At 40.0% G+C, this 15,789-nt stretch overlaps 1 protein-coding gene across 1 annotated transcript; it reads left to right on the forward strand.

The window, feature by feature from the left end:
- Nucleotides 1–5,858: 5,858 nt before the first annotated feature.
- gnb5b (guanine nucleotide binding protein (G protein), beta 5b) lies at nt 5,859–15,734 on the forward strand. Its single transcript, XM_076078041.1, has 10 exons — nt 5,859–6,178; nt 6,639–6,775; nt 6,897–6,938; nt 8,263–8,339; nt 8,860–8,992; nt 12,802–12,945; nt 13,084–13,175; nt 13,512–13,560; nt 13,899–13,995; nt 14,258–15,734. Exons 1-10 carry the CDS (start codon nt 6,067–6,069, stop codon nt 14,554–14,556), a joined length of 1,182 nt encoding a protein of 393 aa, XP_075934156.1. The 5' UTR covers nt 5,859–6,066; the 3' UTR covers nt 14,557–15,734.
- Nucleotides 15,735–15,789: the final 55 nt, after the last annotated feature.

The raw sequence follows: 15,789 nt of genomic DNA on the forward strand, positions 1-15,789 counted from the left end.
CCCAGTCGGGCTGATAAAAGGTCAAATCTTGTCAACGCGAGAATGTACGTAACGATACACGGGAGCGGGGGCCCGTAACTTGATGAATTGTAGTCTAGCTTTGAATGTTGGGTCTATATTTAATAGGCAAAGTGAATACTGAGTCCCAGTGGGGAGCCAGCTGAGTGACACCGCGCTAAAGTTAGCTCTCTGCACCCCCATGTTGAGGCAACCTGGACCAGGCTTCACTCTGTCATTTCACTCTCTGAACACAGTCGCGCCAAGACAGAACTCACCGTCTGTACTATATTATTTATATAAATATGAATAATATATATCATGTATTTTATTTATTGCATTTACCTCCGTCCCCACCCTCCCCTTTATTCGATTAGAAGCTTTCTCTTTGCAGTAAACATGTCTGATGTATGAAGGCTGGGACCATCATTTCCCACAGCTTTGTAAGGACTGTTCTGCTTTAGGTCCATTGTAGGCTGTTTATGTCAATATCAGGTACATTGTGTCGTATAGTTTAAGGAGTGCCGGCACAGATGATCATTTGTTAGGTCACGTCTTAACGTAGACATGTCGATGTTTATCCTGCATTTCGGGCAGATGCAGTGTAGCACGGGTTTTAACTGAGGAGAGATTTAGAAGGTACGAGGTTTAAGCTGTGACGAGGGTTTAACCTGCTGTCATCTACACCGTTTACAGCTGTGACCAGAGCTGAGCGTCACAGGAAACACTGGCACAACGATATTTAACACGACACTCTGCTTACTGCTGTATCACCGGGGGGGGGGGGGCGGTTTCTTCCTCTCTCTACTCGTCTTCTCTGGTCGCAGCTCTAGTCAGTGCTTTGAAGCTGTTTTACTATTATCAACGTGGAAATATTTATTTCAGTATTGTCATTTTTCTTAAGCGTTAAAGCTGTGTATATTATGAAGCCGTGTATCACTGAGCAGAATGGACAGAAAAGGTTTCTCTGATGTTGGTTTTGGGGAGTTTGTCCAGCTTTACACCGGTGTGTCCACTGCTTTTATTCCCACACGAACACGAACTGCAGCTTAGGGGACCTATTCCTCTCCTGTCTTCCACGCCTTCCTGTTTAGTGGCTAGGAAGGCACAATATGGGCCTTTAGAACCAAAAACAATAGAACAGGTGGAACTGCACTTTTCCCACATCTCAATTGCATGGGGTCACTGGCGTAGAAAGATATTTTTGGTCTTTTCTGTTTGGTGCTCCGGCTGTTTTTGGTTCAGATATCCAGAGATATTTGGTGCTTGCTTTCAAAGGCTGAGGGTGATTTTGCACCACACCCCGTACTCAGTCAGTGTGGCCACAGTGTGGTGTAATAACTGCTGCTGCTGCCCTCATCTAACCTGCATGGGCTTGGCTTTGCCAGCATTACTATTTACCAAGAAATCAACCGGCATGCTTTTGTTCTTTTAGTTGTTTGAACAGAGAAACCTAGCTGAGAGTCGTGGGATGAGTGTCCGGGAATCTGCCAATCTACAAAAAGTCCTTTGTCTGCGTTCACATGGTCCTCGCTGCCTCGTGTTTAGCACTTTCTCCCGTCTACTTCCTGTGGTGCCATCAGTATTAACAGTCAACCAAATTTGCCTCTTGCCCTCATGTGAACCTTATTTTTGCCTAATGACCTTACCCTTTCACAAACTTATTTCACATATAGGAGATTGTGAATAGTCACCAAAACTGGACTCGGTACACTTTTTCTTTTTTTTTTTTTTTTTGATTTTAATGTCTTGTTTAGTTTCAAACCGACCAACACAGGAAATAAGAGTGAACTTGCTGGTGAAGATACAGTATGTGCTGAGAAATCAATATATTTTACCAAGGTGACGTATCTCATTAAAATGCCATATTAATTACAGATACAAACAAATATTAAGTGGAGTAAAGAGAAGTTCGTGTGTGAAGTTGCTTTGTGTTGCACTTGTATTTGAGAACAATGTGATATCCGTATGCTCTCATTGGGACCACATGTCATCAGTCTGCCTTCTGTCACATCATTTGGATTAATCGGTAGTTTGAAGTATGGTTTGTGTAAAGAGTGCATTTCTGTGGCGAGGAAGACGGTAACTGAAGGAATTAATTAACCACATGAATGTTTTTAAATTAATGAAGTGTTTCATGATTTTAGTCGCACATTGTTGGACAAAGCCTTATCTGAAATGTTTGCTATCTAAATGACTTAAACACACGATCAACATGGTGGCATTGTTTTGTTCAGTCAGTGCAGGGTTGTTGTTTTTTCTCCGCTGTAAAATGAATATAAATTGTTAAATGTGGTCATTTTTTCTTTTGATGAGGTGTCCTTTTGTCCTACAGTTGGTGTCACAGATGGGTCGCACTGTTTAGCCATAAAGTCCAGATGCACTTTTTAGATGTTGCTGAGGAAGTCGGATAAATGATAGATGGATGAGGATTGTAAAAATAAAATCGTTTTTCTTTTGACTCCCACCGCCTTTCTACTAAACTGCGACACATTAAGCTTCCTCTACCACATTCCCTCTGCGAGTATTCGTTTTGTTGAGCAGAGCTGCGGCGTCTTGCTCCCCTGGGCTTCTCTTGGGCTCTCATAGGAGAAAGTGTCATTCCTTCACTCTGCAATTTTACATTAAGGAGAGAGTTGGTTGTACGATACGACGTAGACATTATAAATGACCATTGTTCTTATCAGCACTAGCGTTGATTGTGCCATTTTAAACATTGTTAAAGACAGAACATGCATCATCACTCCAGCTGTTGTGGTACCGGTGGGAACATGCTGAAGCCAGTACCAAACGTTTCCTCTCTGACCCATGTGTACATTTGACAAACTGGACTGTTTGTAGTTTCTGGTAGCTGTGCTTAGTGAATGTGTTCACCGTTAAGAAACTTGGAATAAATTGTCAAATCTGTAAAAGTGAAATAAAATAATTCAGCACTGTTTGATTGTCTCTGGGAGATTATTTCTGGGGAGTTTTCTCATTCTTTAGTCTTTAAGAAAATGTGATTCTTTCAGTCATAATAAACTGAATACGCATTATTCATCTCTTTTAACCGTCTAATTTATTGCTCTTTCATTGACGGCACAAGAACTGAAGACTTAAGGTCATCAGATAGATGTAATAGATTACATTTGATGGGATTGCACAAATCTGATTACAACATTAACATCAAACAAAAAGGTAAAAAAAATACACGTCATGGTTGTTCTATAACACGGATGGCACCTTTTTGACTCAAAATATTGTTTTAGTTGCATCAAGGAGGCGATGTAATGTGACATCATGCAGTTTAAGGGATTATTAAATATTAAATCTATAATATGTACTGTCATAGGCTGTGAATGCAACTTTCCGGGCCTCGCATGTTCAGTAATGCTGCAGGGACGTATGGAGCAGAGCAGAGCCACAGCTTAAACACTTCACTAAGAAGCTTACAGTTCCCTCACTGACAATCCTCTTCACTGGAAAAACTCAACTTAGTTCTCCGGGGATAAATACCTGCTGTACAGAGGGGGGGGGGAAACGTTCTCTTGTAAGGTAAGATTTTATCATTGATATGGCTGCTATTTGTGTAAATATTCTTCTGCAAACTGAAGATGTTTTTGTGTCTTTAATTTGGGTTCAATTTATGGAACATGATGTGCAAATGTAAGTAGAGAGTTTAGAGTTTTAAACGTGTGATGAAGCAGCTTAGATGGAGTTTGACTGGTAAATGATATCAGTTTCTGCTAAAGTTCATTTTGTACATGATTACTTCAATAGCAGCCTCGGCGATGGTGAGTTGAGTTTGGAGTGAACATAATGGCAGCTCAGTGTGAATTCAAATTGCTAACATAACACATTATTTTATTCTATGTTCTGTACACTATAATAACCGTATTAACGGAAGGACTGAAAGTATAATGATTAACTTCAATCTCTAAATGAGGTTGTAGTGTTCTGAATATGTACGTCTGCTGATTTGTTTTGTACAAATTGTAATATAACAAATTGAAGGAAACGACACACATTAGCATATTATGACGTTATTGTTTGTTAAGGCATACTGTTTATTAATATTTTAATATTGTAAAAGTTACTATTAGAAAATAAGCGACAGCTTCAAATAACGGTAGAGTGCATGATATGATGAGGGTTTTGCGATGGGGAAATGTCATATTTAGTTGTAATTTGGTTGTTTTGGAGTGTGTACTGGATGTGAGCAGTTCCCAGAATAGCTTACTCCTTTCCTCTGGAGCTCAGAGAAGGATCAGGCTGGAGTAGATTACCAACTACTTATCTCCTAACACACATACACACACACACACACACACACACACACACACACACATAAACAGTCACACAAGGGTACAGACAATCAAAAGAGCCTGAATAAACCAAAATAGCATATAGCTGATTGTCTGAATCTTTATGTTTGTGTGTTTTCCACAGAGCTCGTTGTCGTTGATCATCTGCAGCCATGTGTGACCAGACGTTCGTGGCGGCCACTTTTGGCCCCTGCGAAAGCTGTGGGAAAGCCAGTCCTCTCATGAACATCTACATTAAGACAGAGGCCATCAACTACTGCTCCTTCTGTGTGGAACTGGTATGTTATCCTTTCTGTTCCTCATCACTTAATAGCTGCCACATAAATGAAGTGCAAACTATGGCAATGTTTGCATCATTTCACTTGAGTGGATGTAGTGTAGATCTGACAAGATATGCATCAGCTGAAAAAGAGAGAAAGAAGAGAAAGAATAAGTTAGCACACTGTGTCCACCCGATGGCCCTGAAGTTACGGGCGTCTCCTACTCTTAAGTTTATCTACGAACATATATGATAACAGCAATCTGTGAGGCAGCTGCAAGCGTCTACATACAAACGCATCATTAGTTTGATGAGGATCACACTAACACTTGCTGTTCTACTGAGGACACACCACTCAGAAGCACCTTTTGACATGGAACTGTATTATTATCTTAATAAAAACACACACACACACACACACGCGCGCAGAGGACGTCATGAGGACCTTTCAGAGAGAGATGCATGCCACTGAGCCTCCTGATCTGTGGCTCTTTGTCAGCTGACTCCATAACTATCCTAAAATAATTTGATTAGAGCATTTATTTGTGGTTAAGGAAAATACTGAAACATTTTTGCAAGAAAAGTACAACAAAAGTAAAGTGAAATAGTCATTGTGATTGAAACTCCTCGTCATGAAAACCTAAAATCTGCGAACACAGACAACTCTTTTAAAATATATCCTCTATCAATTTCCTTTTAGCTTTGATTTATGAACGATCCCTTGGACAAAATGAGCCAATCAAATTTAAATATGTTTAAATCTATTAGGGGAAATGTATTATTTTTCCTTTTCTTTATTTTTGTTATTGTTATGTTTTTGGGGTATGTGTCTACACAGTCATGGTTTGAATTTTAGACAAAATATTGTCATTAAAAAACTGCAGGAAATAAAAAGCTGGTTAACGCTGCGATGTCATTACAGAGTTAACATTTAATCTAATATTATTCACAATAACTTGTGACAGAGTAATGCAGCTAATGCAGTGGGTGAGGGCATGTTGATATTAAGCTGAAGGGAGGTTGAAATAACACAACTTTATTGAAAACCGTAAAGAGTTTATAGCATTTTAAATTGATGAAATGCAGCAGCAGTTGCAACAGAACTTAAGGAGACAAAAATAGTGTGGAGCTTAGGCTATAATATCCTCAAGGGTCAGAAAAAAGTTACAAATCGGTTTAAAAACGTTGAATTTACTAATTAAACTACGGGAATATGTGGAAGACTAAACGCTACACGGGTGTCCGCCTGCCTGTAGGTGCCTGTTAAATTAACTTGAACGTGCAGGATGGAGGGAGGAGGAGGAGGAGGAGGAGGAGGAGGGGGCTGACACACTGAAGCAGAGCACGAGCTGTGAATGTGACACGCGCGGCGGAGCATCACTTTCGCTTGGGGAGTAATTTAACAAACCTCTAACCACCGAACGTCCCCGTTAAATTTCCCGTTTCTCTTCCCCTTTCCGCTCCCTCCTGAGGAGTTTTTTTTATTGTCTTTTTTCCTCTCTAAAGATGGCTTGTCAGGGGCTCCAAGGAGGGGAAACCGTGGCGACACTAAAGAGGGAGAGCGACAGTCTGAAGAAGAAGCTGGAGGAGGAGCGGGCCAAGCTGAGCGACATAGAGTGTAAGTGTCTGGGACAAAATAACAACTATTGCACCTGCTGTGGGCCACCGCTAAAAGCTTGACAGGCTGCAGCTCTGAACTCGTCTTTTCAACATGTAACGTTTTGTTTATGGCGGTTATTCTGTTTACTGAGAGACGCTCACCGTGAAGCATCGCTCAGGTATTTCCATTTTCTACTAAATGTTATTTGCTACTTTCTAGTCTTCTGTATTTCTCTGACACCTACTCGTAACTTTGCAGAATAACATCTCTAAATACAAAACCTTTCAAATATGACAAATGTTTTCCTACTGGTACCGAAATAAAGGTTGTGAGTAGTTCATTCGGTCAAACGTTCTCATGAACGTCACAACACCAACTGAAGTGTGTGTGTGTGTGTGTGTGTGTGTGTGTGTGTGTGTGTGTGTGTGTGTGTGTGTGTGTGTGTGTGTGTGTGTGTGTGTGTGTGTTGGTACCTCAGTGAACCAGGTGGCTGAGAAGATTGAGGTCTTGGGTGCCCTCTCCATAAAAACCAGACGTGTACTGAAGGGTCATGGGAACAAGGTTCTGTGTATGGACTGGTGTAAAGACAAACGTCGTCTAGTCAGCTCCTCACAGGTAGGCCTACATGGTACACAGTGCAATATTATCTAAGACAATTGTCGTTTTATGCTGAGCATCACTGTATATGGGCTCTGCTTATTTTTTCATGTAATGCAGATTTTCCTTTCTTATTTAGGATGGCAAAGTGATCATCTGGGATGCATTTACTCTTAATAAGGTGAGTAGATGTCTGTGTGGTAAGACAAGACAAGATAAGATGTAATATATGTTATTGTCCCAAAAGGGGACATTTTGCATTAACATTAGTGCTGCACACAGCTGCAATCCACCTAAAACAATAAATAGCCAACAGACATCACAGTATACCCCAAAGAAGAGGTGGGAAATCATGTCAAATGTTGCCCATGCATTGAGAAATAAAAATACACACGTTATAAAACAGGAGAGAATTGTAAAGTCATATAGAATACATGAAACAAAAATACAACTGTACCTCTGACATGTGAACTACAAAAACAAGGATTATCCTTTTTTCTTATTGAAACGTGTAGTAGTGCTTTTGTGCATTTAGTATGCAGAACAATGTGTGAATTCAATAGAATAACAATAACTATAAATTATGGGGCTGAATTCAACTTCCTCTCCCTTTACGCCTTACATTAACGTGCATTTTAGCTGATTTAGGTTTGCAATCGGCTAGTGTTTGACCACATGACACAGTTGTGATCCGACTGACCTAACCACCTGTGGATGTGGTCACAGACGCGTTGTGACCACATTGAACATGAGTGTAAATGCAGTTGCGGTTTTAATCTACATATAGCTACAACAACTACGTGACGGATCTCTATGTGGACGCTGGAGACGCATGTTGATAACCAGGTGTAAATGTAATCCGGTTAAATCATATCGACATACAATCTGGATACGTGACGCATTTTAATGCAAGGTGTGAAGCGGGTCTCAGACTTCAAATTTCTCTAAAAGAAGAGAATGAACCGCACAAACGGATAATCGCACGTCTTTGGAGACGACATGCTAGTGTCGTCCGTTTGCTGCCATTACTCCTCTGAGAGTGAGGGCGCAACACGATCACAGGGAAATATGCGTTTAAAGATTATCCATCCATCTGTCCCCTGTAATGACTGTGTGTGTGTGTGTGTGTGTGTGTGTGTGTGTGTGTGTGTGTGTGTGTGTGTGTGTGTGTGTGTGTGTGTGTGTGTGTGTGTGTGTGTGTGTGTGTGTGTGTGTGTGTGTGTGTGTGTGTGTGTGTGTGTGTGTGTGTGTGTGTGTGTGTGTGTGTGTGTGTGTGTGTGTGCCTGAGTGCACTTAAATAGCAGCCAGGAGGATTCAGCCTGATTTGACCATCATGTCACCTCTTGATGGAGTAGAACCACACTCAACATAATCCCTATTAATACTGCTTTACTGCAGCTGTGTGTGTGTGTGTGTATGTGTAAGAGAGTAGTTGGTATATGCTTATTTATTAAAGAGAATGTATCTTCTAACCAATGACGAATTACCACGAACATGCGTTGCAGGAACATGGGGTGTCCCTGCCGTGTACATGGGTTATGGCGTGTGCTTATGCCCCCTCAGGTTGTGCTGTGGCATGTGGGTGAGTACAGAGGATTTCTCTTTTTATTGCCTGGATTTATTAAAAATCTACTCTTTCCAATAATTACAAATCAATAACAAAACAGTGAAGTGAAATAATATTTTTAGAATTGTTTTAATACAAAGTTATTGCTATTGTGAAAGAAAATAAAGATGTGTTTTAGAGATACTATCTTATTGTGTTCAAGTGTAAGTTTGCAAAAACATCAATAATTTAATTTAACCTGGTATTCTATTATATAAGTAAATACTGCATACAGTGGCTACTTCAATTCTTTGTAAGTGTTACAAATAATGCTTCTGCTATTGCTCAGTGGAACTAAATACGATCCTACTGGGAATATGTTTTATTCAATATTCTGAATCTGACACATAATGTAAGAAAAGTTAATTTAATACCCAGTCATCATTTCTCCGTCAGCCTGGATCATTATGCGATATCCATACCCAGACTCTGTGTTGTTATTGTCTACTATTTCATCAGTGACCCGTCATCTAACTTGTTTTATCTCCTTCCAAAGCGGATTGGATAACAAGTGCTCGGTGTTCCCGCTGTCACTTGACAAAAACGAGAATTTGGCTGCAAAGAAGAAGTCCGTTGCCATGCACACCAACTATATCTCAGGGTGCACCTTCACCACCTCTGACATGCAGGTGAGCAGCAGTTCAATGCCTTCTGAAAAAAACGGGAAATACAAGCATTTTATAGATTAAACGTTGGAATCTTTTATTAATGATTAAATGCATTTTTTCCACTTGAACCAAAAAAAAACAACAACATGGACTATGAATACATTCTGAAACACAGCATGTTTTGTTTGTATTTGTAAGATTTGTAGGCTAAAAAAACAATGCGCATTGACTTGAATGCAACAGTTACGGTAGGATCTGAACCTGAAGGGTTTGGTGGAGCTCAGAGAGGACTTGGTCCAGCCGGGGGTCTGCCATGAGATAAAGTATCCCATTCACAGTGTTTCCATTTTAAATAAATGCTTTCTTAGCTGATTTATCTCCCGTGAATATATGGAGTATATTCACTCTTTATATTGGCCACTTTTCGCATTCTACAATCTGTATAATTAGCGTACTTCAGTTGTGACACCACCACCTTCATGTTTAAAGTATTAGAGCCTTGCTGGTCCGTACACTAGCAAGAGACAACCCAAAAATCTTCTATTCCGATATCGATCGTTTCATATCTCGATAACAATATATATTAAGATGTAGCATGTTTTCGGGCGATTCAATAAATACATAGTCTATATGAAATAACCACATGGTGAAGCCTATTATTTTTACTCCTGTATGAATTAATTACTTGTCAAATGGAAAGTACTAGTAGAGTATTTAGAGTAAAGTATTTTCTCTTTTAAGTGAATAACTTTAGAGCAAAATTTTATCAATTCAGATTTCCTGAGAAATTTAAGTTAGCATGTGTTTCATTATCTGTTTAGATGATGTAATTATGTATCTGGATATATGATTTCATTAAGATAGGATGCCATTGAAAGACAATAAATTATCAAATTGCGTTACGGCCCAGCCCTAATTGATATTCTATATGTGTAATAGAGGTTAATGAGTCAGCATCAGCTAGATTTTGTTTTTGTTGGCTGTGCCTTTGACTCCCCAGCAGGATAGAAAGAAGTTTGGGAAGAGACTCAAAAGGAGAACATTCAGGGAATGGCCTGAGATATTTGGCTTTAATAATGTGCTCCTCAGCAAGGCAGAGGGGCACAATGACAGAGCACTGGGTGATGGATGGCAGAGCTGAGGACAGAAAACAGACTGGAGGGGTGGTGATGGTCCTCTGTCCTGAGTTTATTAATAGACTCTGAGTGGTTCTTATCAAGGAAAGAGGCCGTTATCTCGAAAAGAGTGGAGCACACTGACCTGAGGGCAGAACATTTAACACGCAGACACGCACATACATGTGTTCTTCCTGAATTTCTCTTTCATCCTGCATCTCACACACAAAGACATATGCATGCACATGAGCACACTGTAACGCCCTCAGCCTTTATACTTTACCTTTGAAATAAACAATGGCAGTGCTGGACTACATTGAGGGCTCAGAACGTGTGTTACTATTCATTTCATTTCAAAGACTGGTTCCAGTCTCCTAACAGGAGAGTTAGGATGACACACAGTTTGTGTTGTTGTGTCTCGGTGTATGTGTGTGTGTGTGTGTGTGTGTGTGTGTGTGTGTGTGTGTGTGTGTACTTTTTCCACATCTCTCTGCCAATATACCGGATGTTGTAACTATCAATGAAGAGTCCCAGAAAGTGTTTGTTTTAGAGGTGGCCTGCACATTTGACTCTAGTCTAGACTACTTCTTTTCATATTTAGCTGCATAGGACACACTCACAGGTTGGTCGTAAGAGGACTTCAATACCTTGGAGCTACACGGCTCGCAAAGCACTCTGCTGTCTCTGCTATCACTGGCAGCCGCCATATATGGCAGACACTTTGCTACTCATATCCTTGATAACTGAGTCGGCCTACTTTGTTTTTTATTGTGAGGACCTATGTCACTAGTCCACGATTGTGTGAATGTATTCTACGGCACCTTTAAAATGTGTGTCCTTGCATTGTTCTTCTCTTATGTGCCCATAAAACAATTGTTATAAAGTGTGTGTGCGTGTGTGTGTGTGTGTGTGTGTGTGTGTCCAACTGAGAGCAACATGTAAGTAGTGCATTGGCTTTTGAGAGTTTTGATATGTGAGATTTGATGTTGCACTCTCTCATTAAAGACATGTACATGTGGGATCACTGGGTAGTTTAATGAACCCCTGCAAGTACTTAATAAATGGTGACAGACAGGTGGTGGTAAGAAGAATCAGAGTGATGCAAAGGCTCTCTGTTAGATCAATGAGGTTCCCATCTGTGTGTGTGTGAGTCAGTGTCAGTAATTGTGGCTTACTGATAATTGCATTCATGTTGAAACTAGAGCTACATCTCAGTGCAGGCAGGATGTGATGTGTTTTTGTGGTCAACCAGCAGCAGCTCTCTAATCCACCAGACCTCACAGATCTCTGATGTCTGCATGTGTCTCTAAGTGCACATGATCTGTTTTCATCAGAGGGATTGCTGACATTATGGAATTTTGTTTGTATGTGGAGACATTATGCACATTAAGAGTCAGGAGGTGCCGACCTTTAGCTTTTGTCGTGTGTGTGTGAGAGAGTGTGTGTAAATGTAGTCAGACAACAGAAAAGAGCTCAGCAGCATTTCTCTACCTGTCCTCACTATTCAAACAGACTTTATGAAGCTTTGACGCTGTTCTGTTTTGTTCAAGCCACCACTGAGTGATCTAATCTCCGGCACTAGACTTGTACCTTTAAATATCATTCAATCAAGTCAATCATTTCCAGTATATTTTGGGTTGTTTAAACCAAAAATAAAGAAATTATGAAAAGTTATATAATAGTTTGTCATAAAAAAAGTAATTATATATTTTGTCGTAGAAAAGTCAACGTATGTTATGTTAAAAAAATGAAAAAGTCAGTATAATATGAGATGAAAAGTTGTATTAAAGTCAGTCATAAAAGGGACGCAAAAAGTCATAGCTTGATAGTTGTTAAAAATTCATTGTGTATTTTGTTATAACAAGTCATAGTATAGCATGTCAAGAGTCATCTCAGAGTTTGTGATAAGAAGTCATAAAAAAGTCCTGAAAAGAAAGACGTAGTATAAGTTGTCGTAAAAACAAAGTCATTAAAAGTAATTGTATATTTTGTCAAAACAGTCATACTATAGTGTGTCACAAAAGGCACACAAGGTCATATTATGGAATTTAATAAAAAGGCATAGCATAGTTTAATATAGTATAGTTTAATATAGTATAGTTTAATATAGTATAGTTTAATATAGTATAGTTTAATATAGTATAGTTTTCGAGAGAACACAGAATTAATCTGAAGCCATTCAAAAGACCTCTTTGATGGCACAGGAGGAAGTGCAGCCACCGTCTGCCAGTGTTTGGGCAGCTTCTGAAGCTGTGTCCACAGTTCCCTCAGTAAATACTACTACAGTGTTTTCAAAGACAGGACAAATTCCATGACGAGATGAAGTCAACAAAATGATTAGAAAATATACTGAACATACATGTCTTGCTCCAAAATACTTTGAAATAAAGTTAGCTTCATGTTTTCATATTGTTTCGTTCTGTGTTTTTTTTGTATGTATGTTGAACATGTGTGGCGTGCCCCCGCTCTTGTGTATGTGTGTATGTGTGCATGTGTGCGGGTGCTGTTGTCCATGTGTCTGTGTGCATGTGTGCATGTGTGCGGGTGCTGTTGTCCATGTGTCTGTGTGCATGTGTGCATGTGTGCGGGTGCTGTTGTCCATGTGTCTGTGTGTATGTGTGCATGTGTGCGGGTGCTGTTGTCCATGTGTCTGTGTGCATGTGTGCATGTGTGCGGGTGCTGTTGTCCATGTGTCTGTGTGCATGCATCTGTTAGCTCCTGACCTCCAGCGGTGACGGCACATGTGCCTTGTGGGATGTGGAGAGCGGGCAGCTGCTGCAGAGTTTCCATGGTCACACAGCTGATGTCTTGTCCCTGGACCTCGCCCCATCTGAGACTGGAAACACGTTTGTCTCTGGGGTGAGAGAGAGAGAGATAGTGTGCGTCTTTATATCTGTCATGTGGTCGCAATTTTAAAGATTCTGGATTTTTTTTTTTACAGGACAGCAGCAATATTTTCATTCTCTAATGTGTGTGTGCGTGTGTGTGTCTCATCAGGGCTCTGATAAGAAGGCCAACGTGTGGGACATGCGCTCTGGACAGAACATTCAGTCTTTTGAGAGCCACGAGTCCGACATCAACTGTGTGAAGTGAGTCCATCTCTTTAATATAAAAGTTAAAAAAAAGTCCACCAGCGTGACATGAATCCAAAATTATATAATTCGTACCTAGATCATCAAAATGCAGAATGAACGTAGACACACACGCTCAACATGATAGACATCTGAGGCACTCTGCTACCCTTTGGTTTTCTTTCATGAATGAGAGACTTTAGTGACCTTATTGTAAGATTAGATACTGAAAACAAATCTTTTAAATCTGGCTTTAAAGTTGTCTAGGTTTGTGGAAAAATATTTAGATTTGAGTTTGCCAAATGTGCCAAAACACACAACTTTCTTATTCTATTCTCGGTCATGTGTGTTCAGGTACTACCCCAGTGGAGATGCTTTTGCTTCTGCTTCAGACGACGCCACAGTGAGTCACGTCATATGACCTGCTGATCAGTTCGTTGTGATTTGTGTACTGGTCATGTCAATATGTGCATGTGCAAGTTTGGACTCACTCTGAACCACTTTCTTGTCATAATTTGATAATGGGGTGAAGTCAACCATCTCAACTAGACATTTGTCAGATTGTGGTGCTGGCAGGCTACCTCAAAAAGAGGAGCACCTGTCAACAGAAAAAATACATACATGAGATTATCTATGATGTACAGTAATAGTGCCTACTGTAGACTAACATTACCTTTGTCAACTTACCCCCTGTGTGTCTGGTCTTGTCTGTGTTGTTGCGTGTTTACTGGCGTTCCTCAGTGCCGTTTCTATGACCTGCGAGCTGACCGTGAGGTAGCCATCTACCAGAAGGACAGCATCCTGTTTGGTGCTTCAACGGTGGACTTCTCTCTGAGTGGTGAGGAGTTTGTGAAGCACTTAAGGTTGAATCAACCATTGATAGTCTATTGAATAATATGCATCACTCATCAGCATCTACTGGGAAAGTTTAAAAATCACAAAAGTAGGAAGTATTTAATATGAATAAAGCTATTTTCAATAATTTAAGGAAATTTTTTTTTTTTCTTTAATCGCATAATTTCTACCAATCCTTCGTCCTTCTCTACTTCTCCTTATTCCAAATTCCCCACTTCCGCTTTCATACCTTATCACGCCCCCAGGCCGGCTGCTTTTCGCTGGTTATAACGACTACACCATCAATGTGTGGGACGTTTTGAAGGGAACTCGTGTCTCCCTCCTGTTTGGCCATGAGAACCGCGTCAGCAGAGTCCGAGTGTCACCTGACGGCACGGCGCTCTGCTCGGCCTCCTGGGACAACACCTTACGGGTGAGCTGGAGTTTCCCACCACACCATGACTTCATCATTTCGCCGTTGATCATTTCTCCTTTTTTGTTTGTAGCTTTTTTCTTTTTTTTCACGCTTGGAATCACATCACAACAGCTGTGTTTGATTCATTGATTTGGAGGATTACATTGCGCTTTAATAATATTAATATATGAATTGGGATGTGATCTTTTTTTGTCAAAGGGGTTAGGATTATAACTGATCAGCCCTGTGCAGTATATGTGTTTTGATCATATTAATCTTGATCAATAAGTAAGGTTGGGCTACTTATGTGTCTAAAAGATTGTTGGGTCAAGTGTCTGGTGACAAAAAACAATGTCCATAACATAATACATTTATTTCCTCTAATTTTATTTGACTATAGGTGTGTTGTATTTTAAAGTTGTTTAGCTAGTAACTGCGTAAAAGATTCCTGTTTAATATTTGAACCCATATGATTCTTCTCACTTTCCTCTTGCAGATTTGGTCCTAGAGCTGATATCACAGTTGTGATCCAGTGACACCAGCACCAGCACCATGCGACTGCCAAGACTACAAGTCCCAGTCAACACTACTGCAGGAGTGTGTACATGCAAACCTTCAGTGTGACAAATACACAAAGCTCCTGAAATGTCTCTTCTGAATGACAATATATCATCGTATCATAACTGTAGTGTGAGTATTCATTGAGGATGCAGTCGAGTTTGGATTCCTGATATTTATTATATTTAGCTTGATGACTGATTGTATAAATATGTAATTGTTTATGCTAATGTAGAGGGAAATAATTGTGAGAGTACAGAGTATGTGTCTGCTCTGTCATGTAGATCTACAGGCAATATCAACGATTATCTTGTAAATTATTAACATTGGTTAACTGTTGTACCTTTTCTGTGAGAATCAAACCGTCCAGAATCACATTATAGGTTACACACACACTGTTATATATAAAGGAAGACAACTTCAATGTAGCCATCAATTTGTTTTATTCCGATATACATGAACGTCAACAGCTTAGATAAATCACTTGTGAAAAAAATAAAAGAGATTTTAAGTATTTTTTGTTGTTTGTAGCTTTGATTTCTCTTCTGCCTTCAATTCAGTCAGTTCTGATAACCTCTCTGGAAGCCTCAGAGTCACAACAGATTCGGGTGGCCCGACATGTTTATGCGTTAACAAAATACAAATGGACGACTGGTATATCCGCTGCTTTTAACTGATTGTGCCACTCAGGCGGTATTCAACTGCACCGAGGTAGATCTAGATTCAATCCCAATGGCTGACATTTGCATTTCTATTTCCTGGAAGAGAGAAATGTAACTGACGATATTGTCAATATGGTCTTTTGTTATTTTCACAGATCATTCT

The sequence above is a fragment of the Anarhichas minor genome, unplaced genomic scaffold (genome assembly GCF_050575085.1).
Source record: "Anarhichas minor isolate MPS153535 unplaced genomic scaffold, ASM5057508v1 ptg000062l, whole genome shotgun sequence".
Classification (NCBI taxonomy): Eukaryota; Metazoa; Chordata; class Actinopteri; order Perciformes; family Anarhichadidae; genus Anarhichas; species Anarhichas minor.

What these genes read in the sequence shown, in the direction of transcription:
- gnb5b (XM_076078041.1), top strand. Translation starts at nt 6,067, where the DNA reads ATGGCTTGTCAGGGGCTCCAAGGAGGGGAAACCGTGGCGACACTAAAG. An exon ending in GAAACACGTTTGTCTCTGGG is followed by an intron (nt 12,946 to 13,083) that starts GTGAGAGAGAGA and finishes GTGTCTCATCAG; the next exon opens with GGCTCTGATAAGAAGGCCAA. An exon ending in GGTGGACTTCTCTCTGAGTG is followed by an intron (nt 13,996 to 14,257) that starts GTGAGGAGTTTG and finishes TCACGCCCCCAG; the next exon opens with GCCGGCTGCTTTTCGCTGGT.